Raw genomic sequence first — 14,927 nt, 5'->3', positions numbered from 1 at the left:
ACTTAATTTGTCTTTCCCTATACTAAAGGCCTTGTCTTGTGTGCTACCTATCCAAGTATGGTGATTTCAAATCTAATGTTTTGCTCTGGTGTCCATTTTGCATTCTATGTTGGGTTTGACAACAATGTTTTTTAAAACTGTTTTTTCCATAGGTTACTGATTTAAATTCTCACCTTAAGTATTTCTTAAAAAAATGTGTCTTTCCTGGTGTTTTGTGATCTAGTTTACTTACTACTGCATCTGGCACTGTCTTAAATGTTGTGAACTTGTCAATTTTTTCTTGCTTTAGGAGAACTTCATCACCAACCTATACTAGCTCTATGGTAGCTATCTGCATAAAGCTTTGTTTGATTTTTTTGCTCAGTATCACGATCATTTGACTGCTGGTCACCCTGTGACATCAATATATATTGCAATTTCCCCTTCATCCTTCATTTGAAAAGCAATGCTGATGGGTTTTTGCCCATGGTTGGGTGATTGATGCCTTTGTACAATATACTGCAACATACGTAAGAAGCTCCCACTTCCAATCCAGTCCTTCAGCTTGTACTATGCATTTATATTTCAGCAGTGAAGAATATTGTCATTCCACCTCACCATTTGCCTGACCCCACCAAGTATTGCCCTTATATCATTAATTCCATTTGCCTGGCAATATTCCTGAAACTGAGTTGACAGGAACTTTGGTTCACAGTGTGTCCTAATGAATAGTAGAAGTTCCTCCAGACTGTCTATTATCTTTTCTTCCGCGGTGAGCTTCAAAATGTCTTATTCATAATATCTAATATAAAAGACTTCAATAAGTAATATTAATGCCCAGTTGGCAATGGACCAAGTAATCAGTGGCAGGGTGTTGCCATGGTCCTTAAGGGAGCAGTATAGGCCTTAGAGGCTTTGGCATGTCTGGCCTTACAACTATCTGAGATTCATAACATGTTTTAACACATTTATCACGCAGGTGCTGTTGAGTGCCCACTCTGCCTAAGTGATCCTTGTGCGCTAATGTTAAAGTCCTGGGGCCTTCTGTATAAAACCTTGCTTAGATTCCATACTAAACTTTGCGTTTGAAAGGTAAAAACCGCGTTCGCATGACAAAAAATGGATTTATAAAAATTTGCATGCCATGTGCCACAACAAATTCCTTCATAAATCTCAGATCAATTTAAAACTACATGCTTGTGCCTGGGCTGTTTGCAAATGTTGTATGTTCTGTTTACTTCATTGCCCTTCTTCCTGGATTTAAATTGCCTCCAATGGCATTTGGCCACTGACCAAGTCATATCTGCAGACATAAACATAGGGATTAGGCTGTTTGCAAGTCCACACTAAAGCCATTGCCTCCTATTCAGTTTGTGAGTACCTTCTCTCACACTCTCAGAATTCTCAGACTTTGATTCATATAACATATAGGAACCATCTCTCCACTCTGCTCCAGTATTATCAATGATCCAATGCCTACTGGTATATTATCAGCTGTAAACCTGGTATGGGTTAATCTGTTGAAGCAAGAGCTCCTACTTCAGACAGTTGATGTTTTAACATTTTTAATGTTTGCTTCTTTTCATAACCAGATATTAATTTTACATATTTCTTGTTAACCTTCAGTGATTAAGTGTCAGTGGTTTAGAAATAATAGCTAACTGTGGGATAAATCTGCTGTAATAACTCACTAGGAAACTTCATACCTTGGATAACTCATTTGGCTCCTTGGATTCTAGCACAGATTTAACCCTTTAAATTTGTGGGCCCAGTTACTTCCCCTGACAGCAACCTACCCATAAACAACTGTGTGTCCTTGATGATTTAGTAATTTCTAACATTCAAGGCAGGTTCACAGCTTTTTAGTCTTTTGAGAACAGCATGCAACATCTATTATGGAGCTCCTGATTTGGGGCATGAACAATATAAACTTCAGATCTTGTGAGCACTGTACCATTTTCCTGTTGATATTGCCCATTAGCAAATGACTCTACAAAAATGAACCTATTATACCTGTATGTGCCATTGTGCACAGAAATGTTGTGATACCTCTAGATTATGGGCTCTATTCTAATTGCTGGACCTCCCACTTAAGTTACAGCTTCCAAAAAACTGGGCCAGTTCATACCTTGTAGCAGTTCATCCACTGTGAGGATTTAATATCAGGTAACATGATTCTGTTGACATGATTATGCCTTATGTCCAGGCATAATCTAAGATCTTTGCCAAAATCTGATAGATTTTTGCAAAGAAAACTTGATCTTTTCAGATTTTAAGTAAAATAAGACATTATTTTTCTTTATATTTAGGAACAGAGGAAAAGGACTCTTCTAGTTAAGTAAGATAATATGATGTGCAAGTTGTATAGTGTGTAGTATCACAACAGAATTTTCTTGACAGAGTGTTGTCCCATCTGGCATTACTCTGAATAATACCTTTAGATAAACTGGAGTAATTCTAAATCCAAAATGATCTGCCAAAGCTGCTTCTTCTACTTCTTTCGGCTGCTCCTGTTATGGGTTGCCACAGTGGATCATATTGTTCTATATCTTTCTGTCTTCCACATCTTGCTATGTCACAACCACCACCTGCATGTCTTCTCTCACCACATCCATAAACCTTCTCTTAGGCCTTCCTCTTTTTCTCTTGCCTGAGAGCTCTATAATTAGCATCCTTTTTCCAGTATACCCAGCATGTTTGCTCTGCAGATTTCCAAACCCACACAATCTTGACTCTCTGACTTTTTCCCCCAACCGTCCAACCTGAGGCGACCATCTAATGTATTAATTTCTAATCCTGTCCATCTTCGTCACATTAATGCAAATTTTAGCATCTTTAACTGCCACCTCCAGCTCTGTCTCCTTCTTTCTGTTTAGTGCCACTATCTACTGTCCTGTAGACCTCCCCTTTCACTCTTGCTGATAACCGTCTGTCATAAATTACTTCTGACACTCTTTTTGATCCATTCCACCCTGCTTGCACTCTCTTTTTCGCCTCTCTTCCACAGTCCCTGTTACTCTGTACTGTTGATCCCAAGCATTTAAACTCATCCACCTTTGCCAACTCTAAGCCCTGCATCCTCACCATTCCACTGGCCTTCCTCTCATTCACACACATGTATTCTGTCTTGATCCTACTGACCTTCATTCATATCTCCACCTCTTCAGGGTCTCCTCAACCTGCTCCCTACTCTCGCTACAGATCACAATGTCCTCAGCAAACATCATAGTCCAAGGGGACTCATGTCTAAGCTCATCTGTCAGCCTGTCCATCACCATTGCAAATAAGAAAGGGCTCAGAGCCGATCCCTGATGTAATCCCAACTCCAGGTTGTATGCATCTGTCACTCCTACCGCAGACCTCACCAGGTCACACTTCCCTCGTACATATCCTGTACAACTCTAACGTACTTCTCTGCCACTCCCGACTTCCTCATACAATATCACAACTCCTCTACAGGCACCCTATCGTATGGTTTTCCGAGATCCACAAAGATGCAATGCAACTCCTTCTGGCCTTCTCTGTACTTCTCTGTACATTGCATCTGTGGTGGTCTTTCATGGCGTGAAACCATACTGCTGCTCACTAATCATCACCTCCCTTCTTAACCTACCTTCCACTACTCCTTCCCATAACTTCATTCTATGATTTAGCAATTTTTCCCCCCTGTAGTTACTACAGCTCTGCGCATCCACCTTATTTTTAAAAATTGACACTAGTACACTCCTTCTCCACTTCTCAGGCATCCTCTCAATTTTCAAGATTTCATTAAACAATCTGGTTTAAAAACTCCACTGCCATCTCTCCTAAACACCTCCATCCTTCTACAGGTATGTCATCTGGACCAATGGTCTTTCCATTCTTCATCCTCTTCATAGTTTTCCTCACTTCCTCCTTGCTAATCCTTTTCACTTCCTGATTCACTATCTCCACGTTATCCACCATTTTCTCTCTCTCTCATTCTCTTTGTTCATCTGCCTCTGAAAGTACTCTTTCCATCTTCTCAATACACTCTCCTTGCTTCTGAGTATGTTTCCATTTTTATTCTTTATGACCCTAACCTGCTGCACATCTTTCCCAGTTCAGTCCCTCTGTCATACACCTTTTCCTTAGCCTTCACCAACTCTCTGTTCACTTTATGCCTTATCTCCTTGTAGTCTAGTCTACATTCTGCATCTCTCTGACTATCCCACTTCTTCGTCATCCTCTTCCTCTGTATAATCTCCTTGTGAAGTACAGTATACTCTCCTTTTACTTCCCGATTCCACCACCAGGTTTCCTTTTTTTCACCTTCCTCTGTCCAGATGTCATGCCAAGCACACTTCTTGTTGTTACCCTTATTATTTCTGTCTGGTAACTCTTCACTGCTACCCAGTGCCTGTCTTACTTCCTCCCTAAACTCAACCTTGCAGTCTTCCTTTTTCAGCTTCCACCGTTTGATCCTTGGCTCTGCCCTCACTCACCTCCTCTTCTTGATCTTCAACGTCATCCTAAAGACCACCATCTCATACTGTCTAACTACACTTTCCCCTGCCACCACTTTGCAATCTTTAATCTCCTTCAGATTGACTCTTTTGCATAGGATATAATTTACCTTTGTGCATCTTCCTCCACTCTTGTACATCACCCTATGTTCCTCCCTCTTTTTAAAATATGTATTTACCACAATTATGCCCATCTTGACCTTCTTCATTCCTCTCCTTGACACCATACCTACCCATAACCTCCTCGTCTCCTCTATTCTCTTCACCAACATGCCCATTCTCAATTTGGAAATTTGCTATTTTGTTTGCATTGTTTATTTGCCTGTGTTCACTCATTTCATCTTGTCTTGACTGAATAAATAATTTTTGTAATGTGTAACCTTACTTTTGAAAAGCGGCAATTGTGTCTGGGAATTTGGGCATCTGCAAAACGCCCAAAGTGCACCACTGCAAAGTGTGGTGGATTTAAAGACTGTCAAACCAGGTGGAAAAAACATATGTCATTAAAGAGAAGAGGACATCAGCCTCAGGATTTGTAGTTTATCACTGAACATTTACATTTCTAAAAGGCTTTGTTCTGCAATTCAGTGTCTGTATACCCAACCCAGGCTAAAATATGTTTTCATTTCTGTGTAAATAAAAGAATCCCAGAGTAGGAGTTTCTTGTTGAATTGTTTCTTAAATGAACTATGCCTCATGATAGCTTCAAGGAGAGCAATGTGAGTGCTAAAGTTACCTAAAAAAATGAACAACTTAATGAAGAGGTAGACTTAAACCAATTTGGTATTTTTAATGCCATCTTAAAAAACGGATTTGCCTATGGGCTTTCATGATTCCTTGTACGATAACAGCAACATCCTATAAGTATAACTAATTTTTAGCTATCCTCTTTTCCCAAGGCAGTTTTTTTGGGAGAAATAGTTCTGTGTGTTGTTTACTTTATTTTTAGCAAATGGAAAGTAAGACATAACACATTTTTGTTTAAACACACAACCTTGAATAAAGCTAGCAGACAGAATAATATCTGCAAGCTATAGCACAACAAGATTATTTTGTACACTGTAATTAACCCACAGATGTTCAATTTGAAAAGGCCAGGTAACTCTAATTGCCACAGAATTAAAAGCATATTGCATTCCCTCCAGGAGACATTTCATGATTATTATAGGCAAATTTCATTTTCTGTGTTGCAAAAAAAGTCTTCTGCTTTTTAGATTTATTTACTAGCTATTTTAAATCCTAGAATTCACTTCCTAAATTACCCTCAAGTCTACCAAATATTTCTCTAGATTACCTGTTCATATCAAATAAAGTAAGAACAACAAAAGCCTCTAGGCATTACCACTGCAATTAATGGTCATTCATGAAAATGTTGACAATCCACCATTGATAATGTATCATGTCCATGTGAATATACCATTAAGCCTAATATTCTGATAAAATAAAGATTTTACTTATTGTCTGTGCAATTAAAAAATACAATTTCAAAATACGGATAAATGAAGAAAATTATCACATATTCTTTTCAATTCCCATGTAATTTGTAGATGCTTAAAATTACCATTGGTTTATGTAGGATTTATTGAATGGGAAAGACAGATTGATTATAGCTTTAATCAGACTTGCACTAAAACATGGAGTCTGCATTGTTTTTGTATCTTTCAGTGAATGAAAGCAGAACCACAAAAGTTATTAGTGTAATCAATGCAGTAGTTTGCTTGATAAGCATTACATATAAAATCCTTATAAGACTGCAGGTTAATATTAAAAAAAGCTGTTATTGTTTCACAGGGAACAGTGACAGCTAGAGTAACTGGAGCATATGCATCCTCTTTCTGTCTACCTGAAAAGTGCACTGCAGACAGAACGTACAAGATAAGTTAATAAGTAAATCCAAACTGTAATAGAACATTTACACTCAAATATCAAAATAATGTAAGCAAAGGAAGGGAAGATATATTTTAAACAAAAAATGCAAATGAAGTACATACAGTTGTACTTGAAAGTTTAGAATTTTCTATATTTCTGCATAAATATGACCTGAAACGTCATCAGATTTTCACTCAAGTCTTAAAAGTAGATAAAGAGAAACCAGTTAAACAAATGAGACAAAAATATTATACTTGGTCATTTATTTATTTAGGAAAATGATCGAATATTACATATTTGTGAGTGGCAAAAGTATGTGAACCTTTGCTTTCAGTATCTGGTGTGACCCCCCTTTGCAGTAATAACTGCAACTAAATGTTTCCGGTAATTTTTGATCCTGCACACCAGCCTGGAGGAATTTTAGCCCATTCCTCCGTACAGAGCAGCTTCAACTCTGGGAACAACATACACTTTTTGGAGGTCCTGCTTTCTTGTCCATCCACATGAGAAATAAGCTACAAACTACTGTAACCCTGTGTGGTCTGTCTTTGTATAGCAAAATTTAAACCCAAGAATACTATATGAATGAAACAATTATAGCCTTGACCAATCCAAAAGTCTGACCACAGCTATAATATCTGATGCAATGTCACTCATGGTATATGACCATATTTATGTAGCGGGCACTCATTACAGTTTTCTCTTTTTCACCTTGTGTTAATACCCAACCACTTGCATGTTTTCTTCATGAAGTTACCAACCTTAATTTATATATTCGACTGCTCTGTGATTTTCTTAACTTTGTTAATTAGCACAATCTCTTTTTCCAGGTACTATGTAGCTGCATTTGTACAATCTTGCTACCTTACACTATCATGTTGAAACTATATAGATTTAGCAAACAGCCACTAGAGATGCTGTAATCGATCAGCCATCAATTTAAATCAGATGAAAAAAAAAAAGACTTGATCGGTGATTGGTAAAAAGGATGATCACAAAAAAATGGTATTTTCAGTCCCTGCTTGTCTATGTTTTACGGTAACTTAATTGTTGTGCTTCTTTACGCAAGATTATTGCGGTAGTTGAGCCAGCGCGTTTCTCCATTTTTTATTCTTTTGTAACAGACTTTCTACAGTGTAAACAAAGAGCATTGAGTGGAAGCTTTTTTCATAATTGAATGAGAGGAGATTGGTATATTAGCCTTTATATTAAAGGAAGTGGAGTAATAAACTGAAAAAGGTAATTGCAGAAGTCATTCTGTGAAACTAGACAAATGGCAAGAAAAGCTACTTAAAGGAATTCAGATCTTTATTTTGTCCTTTAAATTAAAATTGATATTGCTTGAGTTTGGACAGAAATCCCCAACATCTGCCAACTGGTCTGTACTTTCTCAGGGATATTGTCTGGTCCAGCAGCCTTCCATGGGTTGACTCTGTGTTGAGTTTTACTGACTTCGGCTGTGGTCAGATGCAGTACTTAGTTGTTGGGAGGAGGGGTTGTCTTCTTTGCTGCCACTTCATTTTGTAACTTAAACCTTGCATAGACGTTGTGCAGCACATTTGGAAGGGATGCGCTTACCTGTCGTGTTATCCTGTAGCTAGTGATAGCCTGGACGCCCTGCTACATGCACCATGCATCAGTAGTGCCTCAGTAGTGCACACACTTCTGCATTAATCCACAGCTTCTGGATGGGATGTGTGGTGATCATATTGGAGACAGTAACATCAATGCACTTGATGATGTAGCTGGTCACTAATAGTGTGTGCTCCAAAAAGTTGGTGCAGTCTCCGGTAGTTGCAAATTCTCTGAACATGTCCCAAGTATTGTGCTCAAAACATTCTTGAACAGCAGATATGGCTGTTGCTGGCCAGATTCTCATAACTGGTTTGGATCACTTTATAAGTGGTTAGTATGCTGGAAGTAGCATAACAAAGGAGTATTCGGAATAGCCCAGGTGGGCGTGGTGCTCCACCTGATATGCACCAGGAATAAACAAGATCCAGCACGTTCACCCCACTTGTTGCAAAATTCATACTGTTGGAATTTATGGAGCACTGACTTGAGATTACCATTTTAGGAACCTCCAGCAACAATTAATGGTCCGTCTAGGTGACCATTTTTCAGTTCACTAATAGCATTGTTCAATTCACTGTTTGCACTGGGGGAATGTAAACTTTGACTATAAACACAGTAGTGCATTCCTGTGGTTAATAAAAAGGTCTGCATCTAACAGTCACAAACTCCACCAGCGGTGACCAGTAACTAGTCATGCTGATTTGTCTAAATGACTTATTCAGAATGTTTATATTGATTTACTCAGTGGACACTGATTAAATCAATTCAAAGTAAAATTTACAGCATAATGAGACATTTAATTCCAGTTTATTTATCATTCTGTAGCACTGTCAGATTCTTCACTTGCAAAGCCTTCAGCTGAATATGCAGGTGTAATAACAGTACAGTATATGTAAATAGGTGGGTCAAAGTAAGTCAGATAGCACTAGCAGCTGACATCATGTTTTGTTTATAGAAAGAATTTTTCTAGAAGTTGTGCCATAATTTAAATTGCTTCCAGCCAGCCAGACTTATGTAACCTATAAGAATCAGTTCTCTGTAATTGCGTTGAAATTCTTGTGATTCCTTTTATAGTGCCGAAACACAATGGTATTCGTCCAGGTAATATTATGTCATCTGCAGTTTTTTTCATTCACTTGTCAATACCCAGCTGCACTGAATAAATGACAGAGGGGTTTTCTTTGCTGCATATAATGTATGTGGGTTAATAGATGGAGAAATGTTGAGACCTGGGGTCAGATAAGACAAAAACAGATTGTATATTAGATTAAAAATAAGTATTTTGAACTCCATAGCTCATCTGTGGCAATTCCAGATTGAGCCAGCTTGCAAATGACACTTTAAGACAATGCTATGAAAGAAGTGCACATAGCAAAAAAATCCTGCTGCTGATTGCTACTGCACAAATATGATTTATAAGTTATTAATAAAACTAAACCATGTATAGTTTAATTATTCTCCTTAAGAAATAATAGTAATAATAATAAAATGATAATGATGATGCTGGGACACATTATACAGAATATTCCAGATAGTCAATCTCACTTCCAGTTTGTGTATTATGACAACTTCTCCTCAAAGGATGCCATATTTCATGCATTTCATACTATCCTGGCACTTCTGGTTGATTAAAGCTGTTATTACCAGAGTCTTCTTTATAGACTACAGCTCAGCATTTAATGCTGGTGTATGCATAGCACAGATACTTGCAGGTGTATAATTATATATGTTACATACTATGTATATTTTTTTCAGTATGCCTTTTTTGTTGCTATGGTATTATTGTTCTGGGGAGACAGGAAAGTGAGAATTGCATATGTTTTATATACACAACAAGAAATTGACTCTTGATAGCATTATTCCTGGTATCTCTGATGGAAAAGTAAAATATGTTACTAACTCAAGCATATTACTAACCTTATTCATTTTCATTTTACAGTAGGTGCTGTAAGTAGTCCCTTTCGTGAAATAATTCGGACAGAGAGACGTTTAAGGTCATCATCAGAAGGTACTGCTGGAAGCTCCAGGCTGCATCTCAATTTAAAAGAAATGTATGCTGGAGAACTTGGTAGTCTTAAAAAGCAAAGAGCCAGCTCCTCATCTTCTAAACTGGACAGCCTGGTAGGTGACAACCTTTTTTTTGCCCTCTGCTTGATGGTAATACTCTTTCTATTTAGCACACATAAAGTTTAACTAAGATTAAATACAGTTCTAAGGTTTGTAATTAGTACAGAGCACTTGTATGGACATTAGAACCTTTATATAATTGGAGCTATTTAAAGAAAAGTAATGTAACAATATATCTGCAGGAAAAATATTATTTACTAATGTTGCTTTCACACAGTTTAAAACTATTATAAAAACAATTAAAACTATTATTATTAAAATATTTGTTGACCAGAGTTTGGGCACTTTCACCTCCTTCTTTTTGGCTTTCTTTGTTTTGTCACTTTTGCATCTAATGTCATTCTTCTAGGTTATTTTATCACTTCTCAAAATCTTAACCTTGCTGAGTCTTGCAGAAATCTGGCTTCTTTACCACCACGATCATTTTCTTCACTTCATGATTTTAGATAACAGCCTTATGAGTTTGGTAAAACTATTAGCTTTGTTAATTTAATATTCTATTTCTTGTAGTTTTATTTTAGTTGTACATAATTTTCATGTACCAGTGTACCCAAGCAGAAATTAAGGGAAAGAGCCAGATTTCCTTCCCTAATTTTTTAACATTTTCTGTTGTTAGCTTTCAGTAACTGAAGTTGTTTTGTATTGAACTACTCAAATAAGATATTACTATTAGTAACATCAAGGAGTCAAACCTGTAGAGTGATTTTACAGACAATGGAGGAAGGCTTATAGGTTATTGTCATGTCTAGCCACACTATGGAATAACAAGTAAAACGTTCACCAGTTGTGTAAAAAAATTGAAAAATATGCTGCCTATTAATGACTTACAGCTAAGGATCCTCTAGGAGACACTACAATGACTGGGACAGTATGGATTATAGACCAGTTGTGAAGAGGTTGTTTTCAAATGCATATTCTACAGTATAAAGCATGTTGTTCAGAATCTGAATGGAAAAAGGCTCGTACTAGTAATGTGTCATAACCAGTTGATTTCAGTTTTCAGTCCTCAAAAAGCCATTTCTGTCATTGCAGTAGTTTTTAATGCTACTATTTGTCTTGATTCTTGGAGATCATAATTATGACAGTGGGACAAGGGGGCTTAATATTGCTGAAACGCTTATTGCCTTTCCTGTTTCCAGTGTGAGCCTGCACCCATGGGTGCAGTTGATGTATCTGATGTATTTATACATCCTGACATTGAAAGACTTCACATCACTGTGGCAATGGTACCAAAAGAATACTAGAAGAGATCTATTATTGGCTTGAGTCTATGAAGCTGTACAAATGAGAGCCAATACTGGACTTAGACTTCAACTTGTGTAGAATAAGAAGTGTTATACCTGGTAAGTTCCAACCCACAGTACATGAGGAGCTGTGTGTAGAGCATTTAGATGTTGTGAAAATAAAAGCAGTCACTTTAAAATTACCTTTACATATATTCATCAGCAAATTGAATATCTTATTAATGCTGAGCTTTAGATGTTAACTTGTTCAGAATATGCCCGGAGTAGCAGAAACTTACAGATTTCTTGTTTGCACTGGACACATTTTTCTCTGTTGCAGCCTTGTGCTAAAATCATTAAAATTCATTTCTCCTCACATCAAGAAACACTTAATATTACTGAATGACAGAGTGAAAACTGAATTTTAGAAATTTTGCAAAATTATTAAGAATAAAAAAATGAAATTTCACACAGGTGCATCCCATTCTATTGACTATCATTGAGCTGTTTCTTTACCTTGTTTTAGGTCCATCTGTGCTCAGTTCAATTGATTGGACATGACTACTCTGTGTAAGATACCACATTTGACAATGTATTAGAACAAAAATCTAGACATAAGGAGTTTCCTGAACTTGAGAGACAGATCTGGGGAAGGCTTCAAAAATATTCCTGTAGCACTGAGGGTTCTCAAGAGCACAGTTGCCTTCATAATTCTTACATAGAAGAAGTTTGGAACAGCTATAGTAAGAGCTATAGTAAGCGAGGTGACCAAGAACTCATTATTCTCTCTGGCTGAGCTCCATAGAACCTGTGTGGACAGGGGAGCTTTCAAAAGGACAACCATCATTGCAACTCTCCACCAATCTGAGTTTTATGATAGAGCGGCTAGACAGAAGTCTAGTCTCTCCTCAGTACAATATACACAGACATCTGCTTAGGTTTGCAAAAATAGCACCCAAAGGACTCTCAGACTGTAAGAAACAAGATTGTATGGTATGATAAAACCAAGATTAGCATTTGATCTGGAGGAAACCAGGCACATCTCCTCTATTCAAAACCAGCATCATTCTGTAGGGTTGTGTTTAAGCAGGAGGGACTAGGAGACTAGACAGTATTAAGGAAAAGCTGAAAGGAGCAAAGTATGGAAAGATTAAATTAAAACCTGTTCCGATCACTCTGGACCTCAAACTAGGCAAAAGGTTCACCCTCCAACAGGACAATGACACTAAATACAATGCAAAAACAACACAGGTGTGGCTTAGGGACAACTTTGGGAATGTCCATAAGTTGCCTTTTTAGAGCTTGGACTTGAGCCCAATTGAACATCTCTGGAGAGACCTGAAAATAGCTCTGCACTGATGGTCTCCATCCAGTCTGACAGAGCTTTAGAATATCTGGAGAAAGGAATGGCAGAAAAACCCCAAACTCAGATGTGCAAATCGCTTTGCACCATGCCAAAGATGATTCCTGTGTAAATATCTGTATCAATGTAATGTGTCAGTTTTTTATTTTTGACAAATTTTGCAAAATTTTCTAAAATTCTGTTTTCACTTTAGTATTCTGATATTTTGAGTGTTGCTATAATAACAAGGCTGCAACATAGAAACACTTAAAGGGTCTGAAAAGTTTGTAAATCCACAGTAGTTATTGTGGCACCATTCATGCCATGACAAACTACACTCACCTAAAGGATTATTAGGAACACCTGTTCAATTTCTCATTAATGCAATTATCTAATCAACCACTCACATGGCAGTTGCTTCAGTGCATTTAGGGGTGTGGTCCTGGTCAAGACAATCTCCTGAACTCCAAACTGAATGTCAGAATGGGAAAGAGAGGTGATTTAAGCAATTTTGAGCATGGCATGGTTGTTGGTGCAAGACGGGCCGGTCTGAGTATTTCACAATCTGCTCAGTTACTGGGATTTTCATGCACAACCATTTCTAGGGTTTACAAAGAATGGTGTGAAAAGGGAAAAACATCCAGTATGCGGCAGTCCTGTGGGCGAAAATGCCTTGTTGATGCTAGAGGTCAGAGGAGAATGGGCCGACTGATTCAAGCTGATAGAAGAGCAACTTTGACTGAAATAACCACTCGTTACAACCGAGGTATGCAGCAAAGCATTTGTGAAGTCACAACACGCACAACCTTGAGGCGGATGGGCTACAACAGCAGAAGACCCCACCGGGTACCACTCATCTCCACTACAAATAGGAAAAAGAGGCTACAATTTGCACAAGCTCACCAAAATTGGACAGTTGAAGACTGGAAAAATGTTGCCTGGTCTGATGAGTCTCAATTTCTGTTGAGACATTCAAATGGTAGAGTCAGAATTTGGCGTAAACAGAATGAGAACATGGATCCATCATGCCTTGTTACCACTGTGCAGGCTGGTAGTGGTGGTGTAATGGTGTGGGGGATGTTTTCTTGGCACACTTTAGGCCCCTTAGTGCCAATTGGGCATCGTTTAAATACCACGGCTACCTGAGCATTGTTTCTGACCATGTCCATCCCTTCATGACCACCATGTACCCATCCTCTGATGGCTACTTCCAGCAGGATAATGCACCATGTCACAAAGCTTGAATCATTTCAAATTAGTTTCTTGAACATGACAATAAGTTCACTGTACTAAAATGGCCCCCACAGTCACCAGATCTCAACCCAATGGAGCATCTTTGGGATGTGGTGGAATGGGAGGAGCTTTGTGCCCTGGATGTGCATCCCACAAATCTCCATCAACTGCAAGATGTTATCCTATCAATATGGGCCAACATTTCTAAAGAATGCTTTCAGCACCTTGTTGAATCAATGCCACGTAGAATTAAGGCAGTTCTGAAGGCGAAAGGGGGTCAAACACCATATTAGTATGGTGTTCCTAATAATCCTTTAGGTGAGTGTAGATTCATGCTTTTTCTTGTTCACAACATGCAGTCTCAGCTGGACCTGTTAAAATTAGATATCCATTTATTGCAGTGCATGATAGACTGATGAAACAAGGGCCAACAGATTTCAATACCTGGTTTAGTTCAACAAACTGTATTAGTGAAAATTTACAGAGATGAATAAAAGTAGATTTCTGCTAAAATTAAGGATCAAAGAGGACCTCTGTACTACATGGTGGAAGTTGTTGCAGATGCCTTTAGGCTTTGGCATGTTAAGCAAATATAAGAATCAGGAGGTGCACTGAAGCATGGACTTTGTAAGTCTGTTATTACTCTACCTGCTTAATCAGTAGCTGACCCTATTCCTGTTAGATAGCCTGGAGAACAAAATGCTGTAGTAACAGCTGCAGATAGGACCTTTTCAAAGTGGGGTCAAACATATAAACAGGTATATAAACATTACATTTAGAAGTCTACCACAATGCTTCAGAATTTAAAACAATATCTGGACCTACGAAAGAACTGAGCTGAGTCTACGCACAGTACGTTGACCAATGTAGCTAAATAGAACCACAGTCAAATAATCAAAACTGTGACAGAAATAAGATGTTAGGAGGGGTATAGATTTTGTATATGCCACCCTTATGGAGTTATGTATTAGCATACAGTACAATCCCTTTTAACCGGCCACCTCGGGACTGGACCCATGGCCGGTTAATCCGACGCATACCTATTTTCATGTAGAAAAATATTTCTAAGGTATGTGCTTGCAGTCCTAACAGCAC

The 14,927-nt window shown here is 38.0% G+C and overlaps 1 protein-coding gene across 1 annotated transcript in view; it reads left to right on the top strand.

The window, feature by feature from the left end:
* Nucleotides 1-14,927, top strand: part of ccser1 (coiled-coil serine-rich protein 1) — a 1,005,229-nt gene that overhangs the window by 235,474 nt on the left and 754,828 nt on the right. Inside the window, exon 3 of the mRNA XM_039752885.1 lies at nucleotides 9,847-10,028. Within this exon, the coding sequence (XP_039608819.1) occupies nucleotides 9,847-10,028 (182 nt within the window). The remainder of the gene's footprint in view (nucleotides 1-9,846; nucleotides 10,029-14,927) is intronic.

The sequence above is a fragment of the Polypterus senegalus genome, chromosome 4, assembly GCF_016835505.1.
Source record: "Polypterus senegalus isolate Bchr_013 chromosome 4, ASM1683550v1, whole genome shotgun sequence".
Classification (NCBI taxonomy): Eukaryota; Metazoa; Chordata; class Cladistia; order Polypteriformes; family Polypteridae; genus Polypterus; species Polypterus senegalus.
The sequence above is the reverse complement of the archived record's forward strand: the minus strand, read 5'-3'. Positions and strand labels throughout refer to the sequence as shown.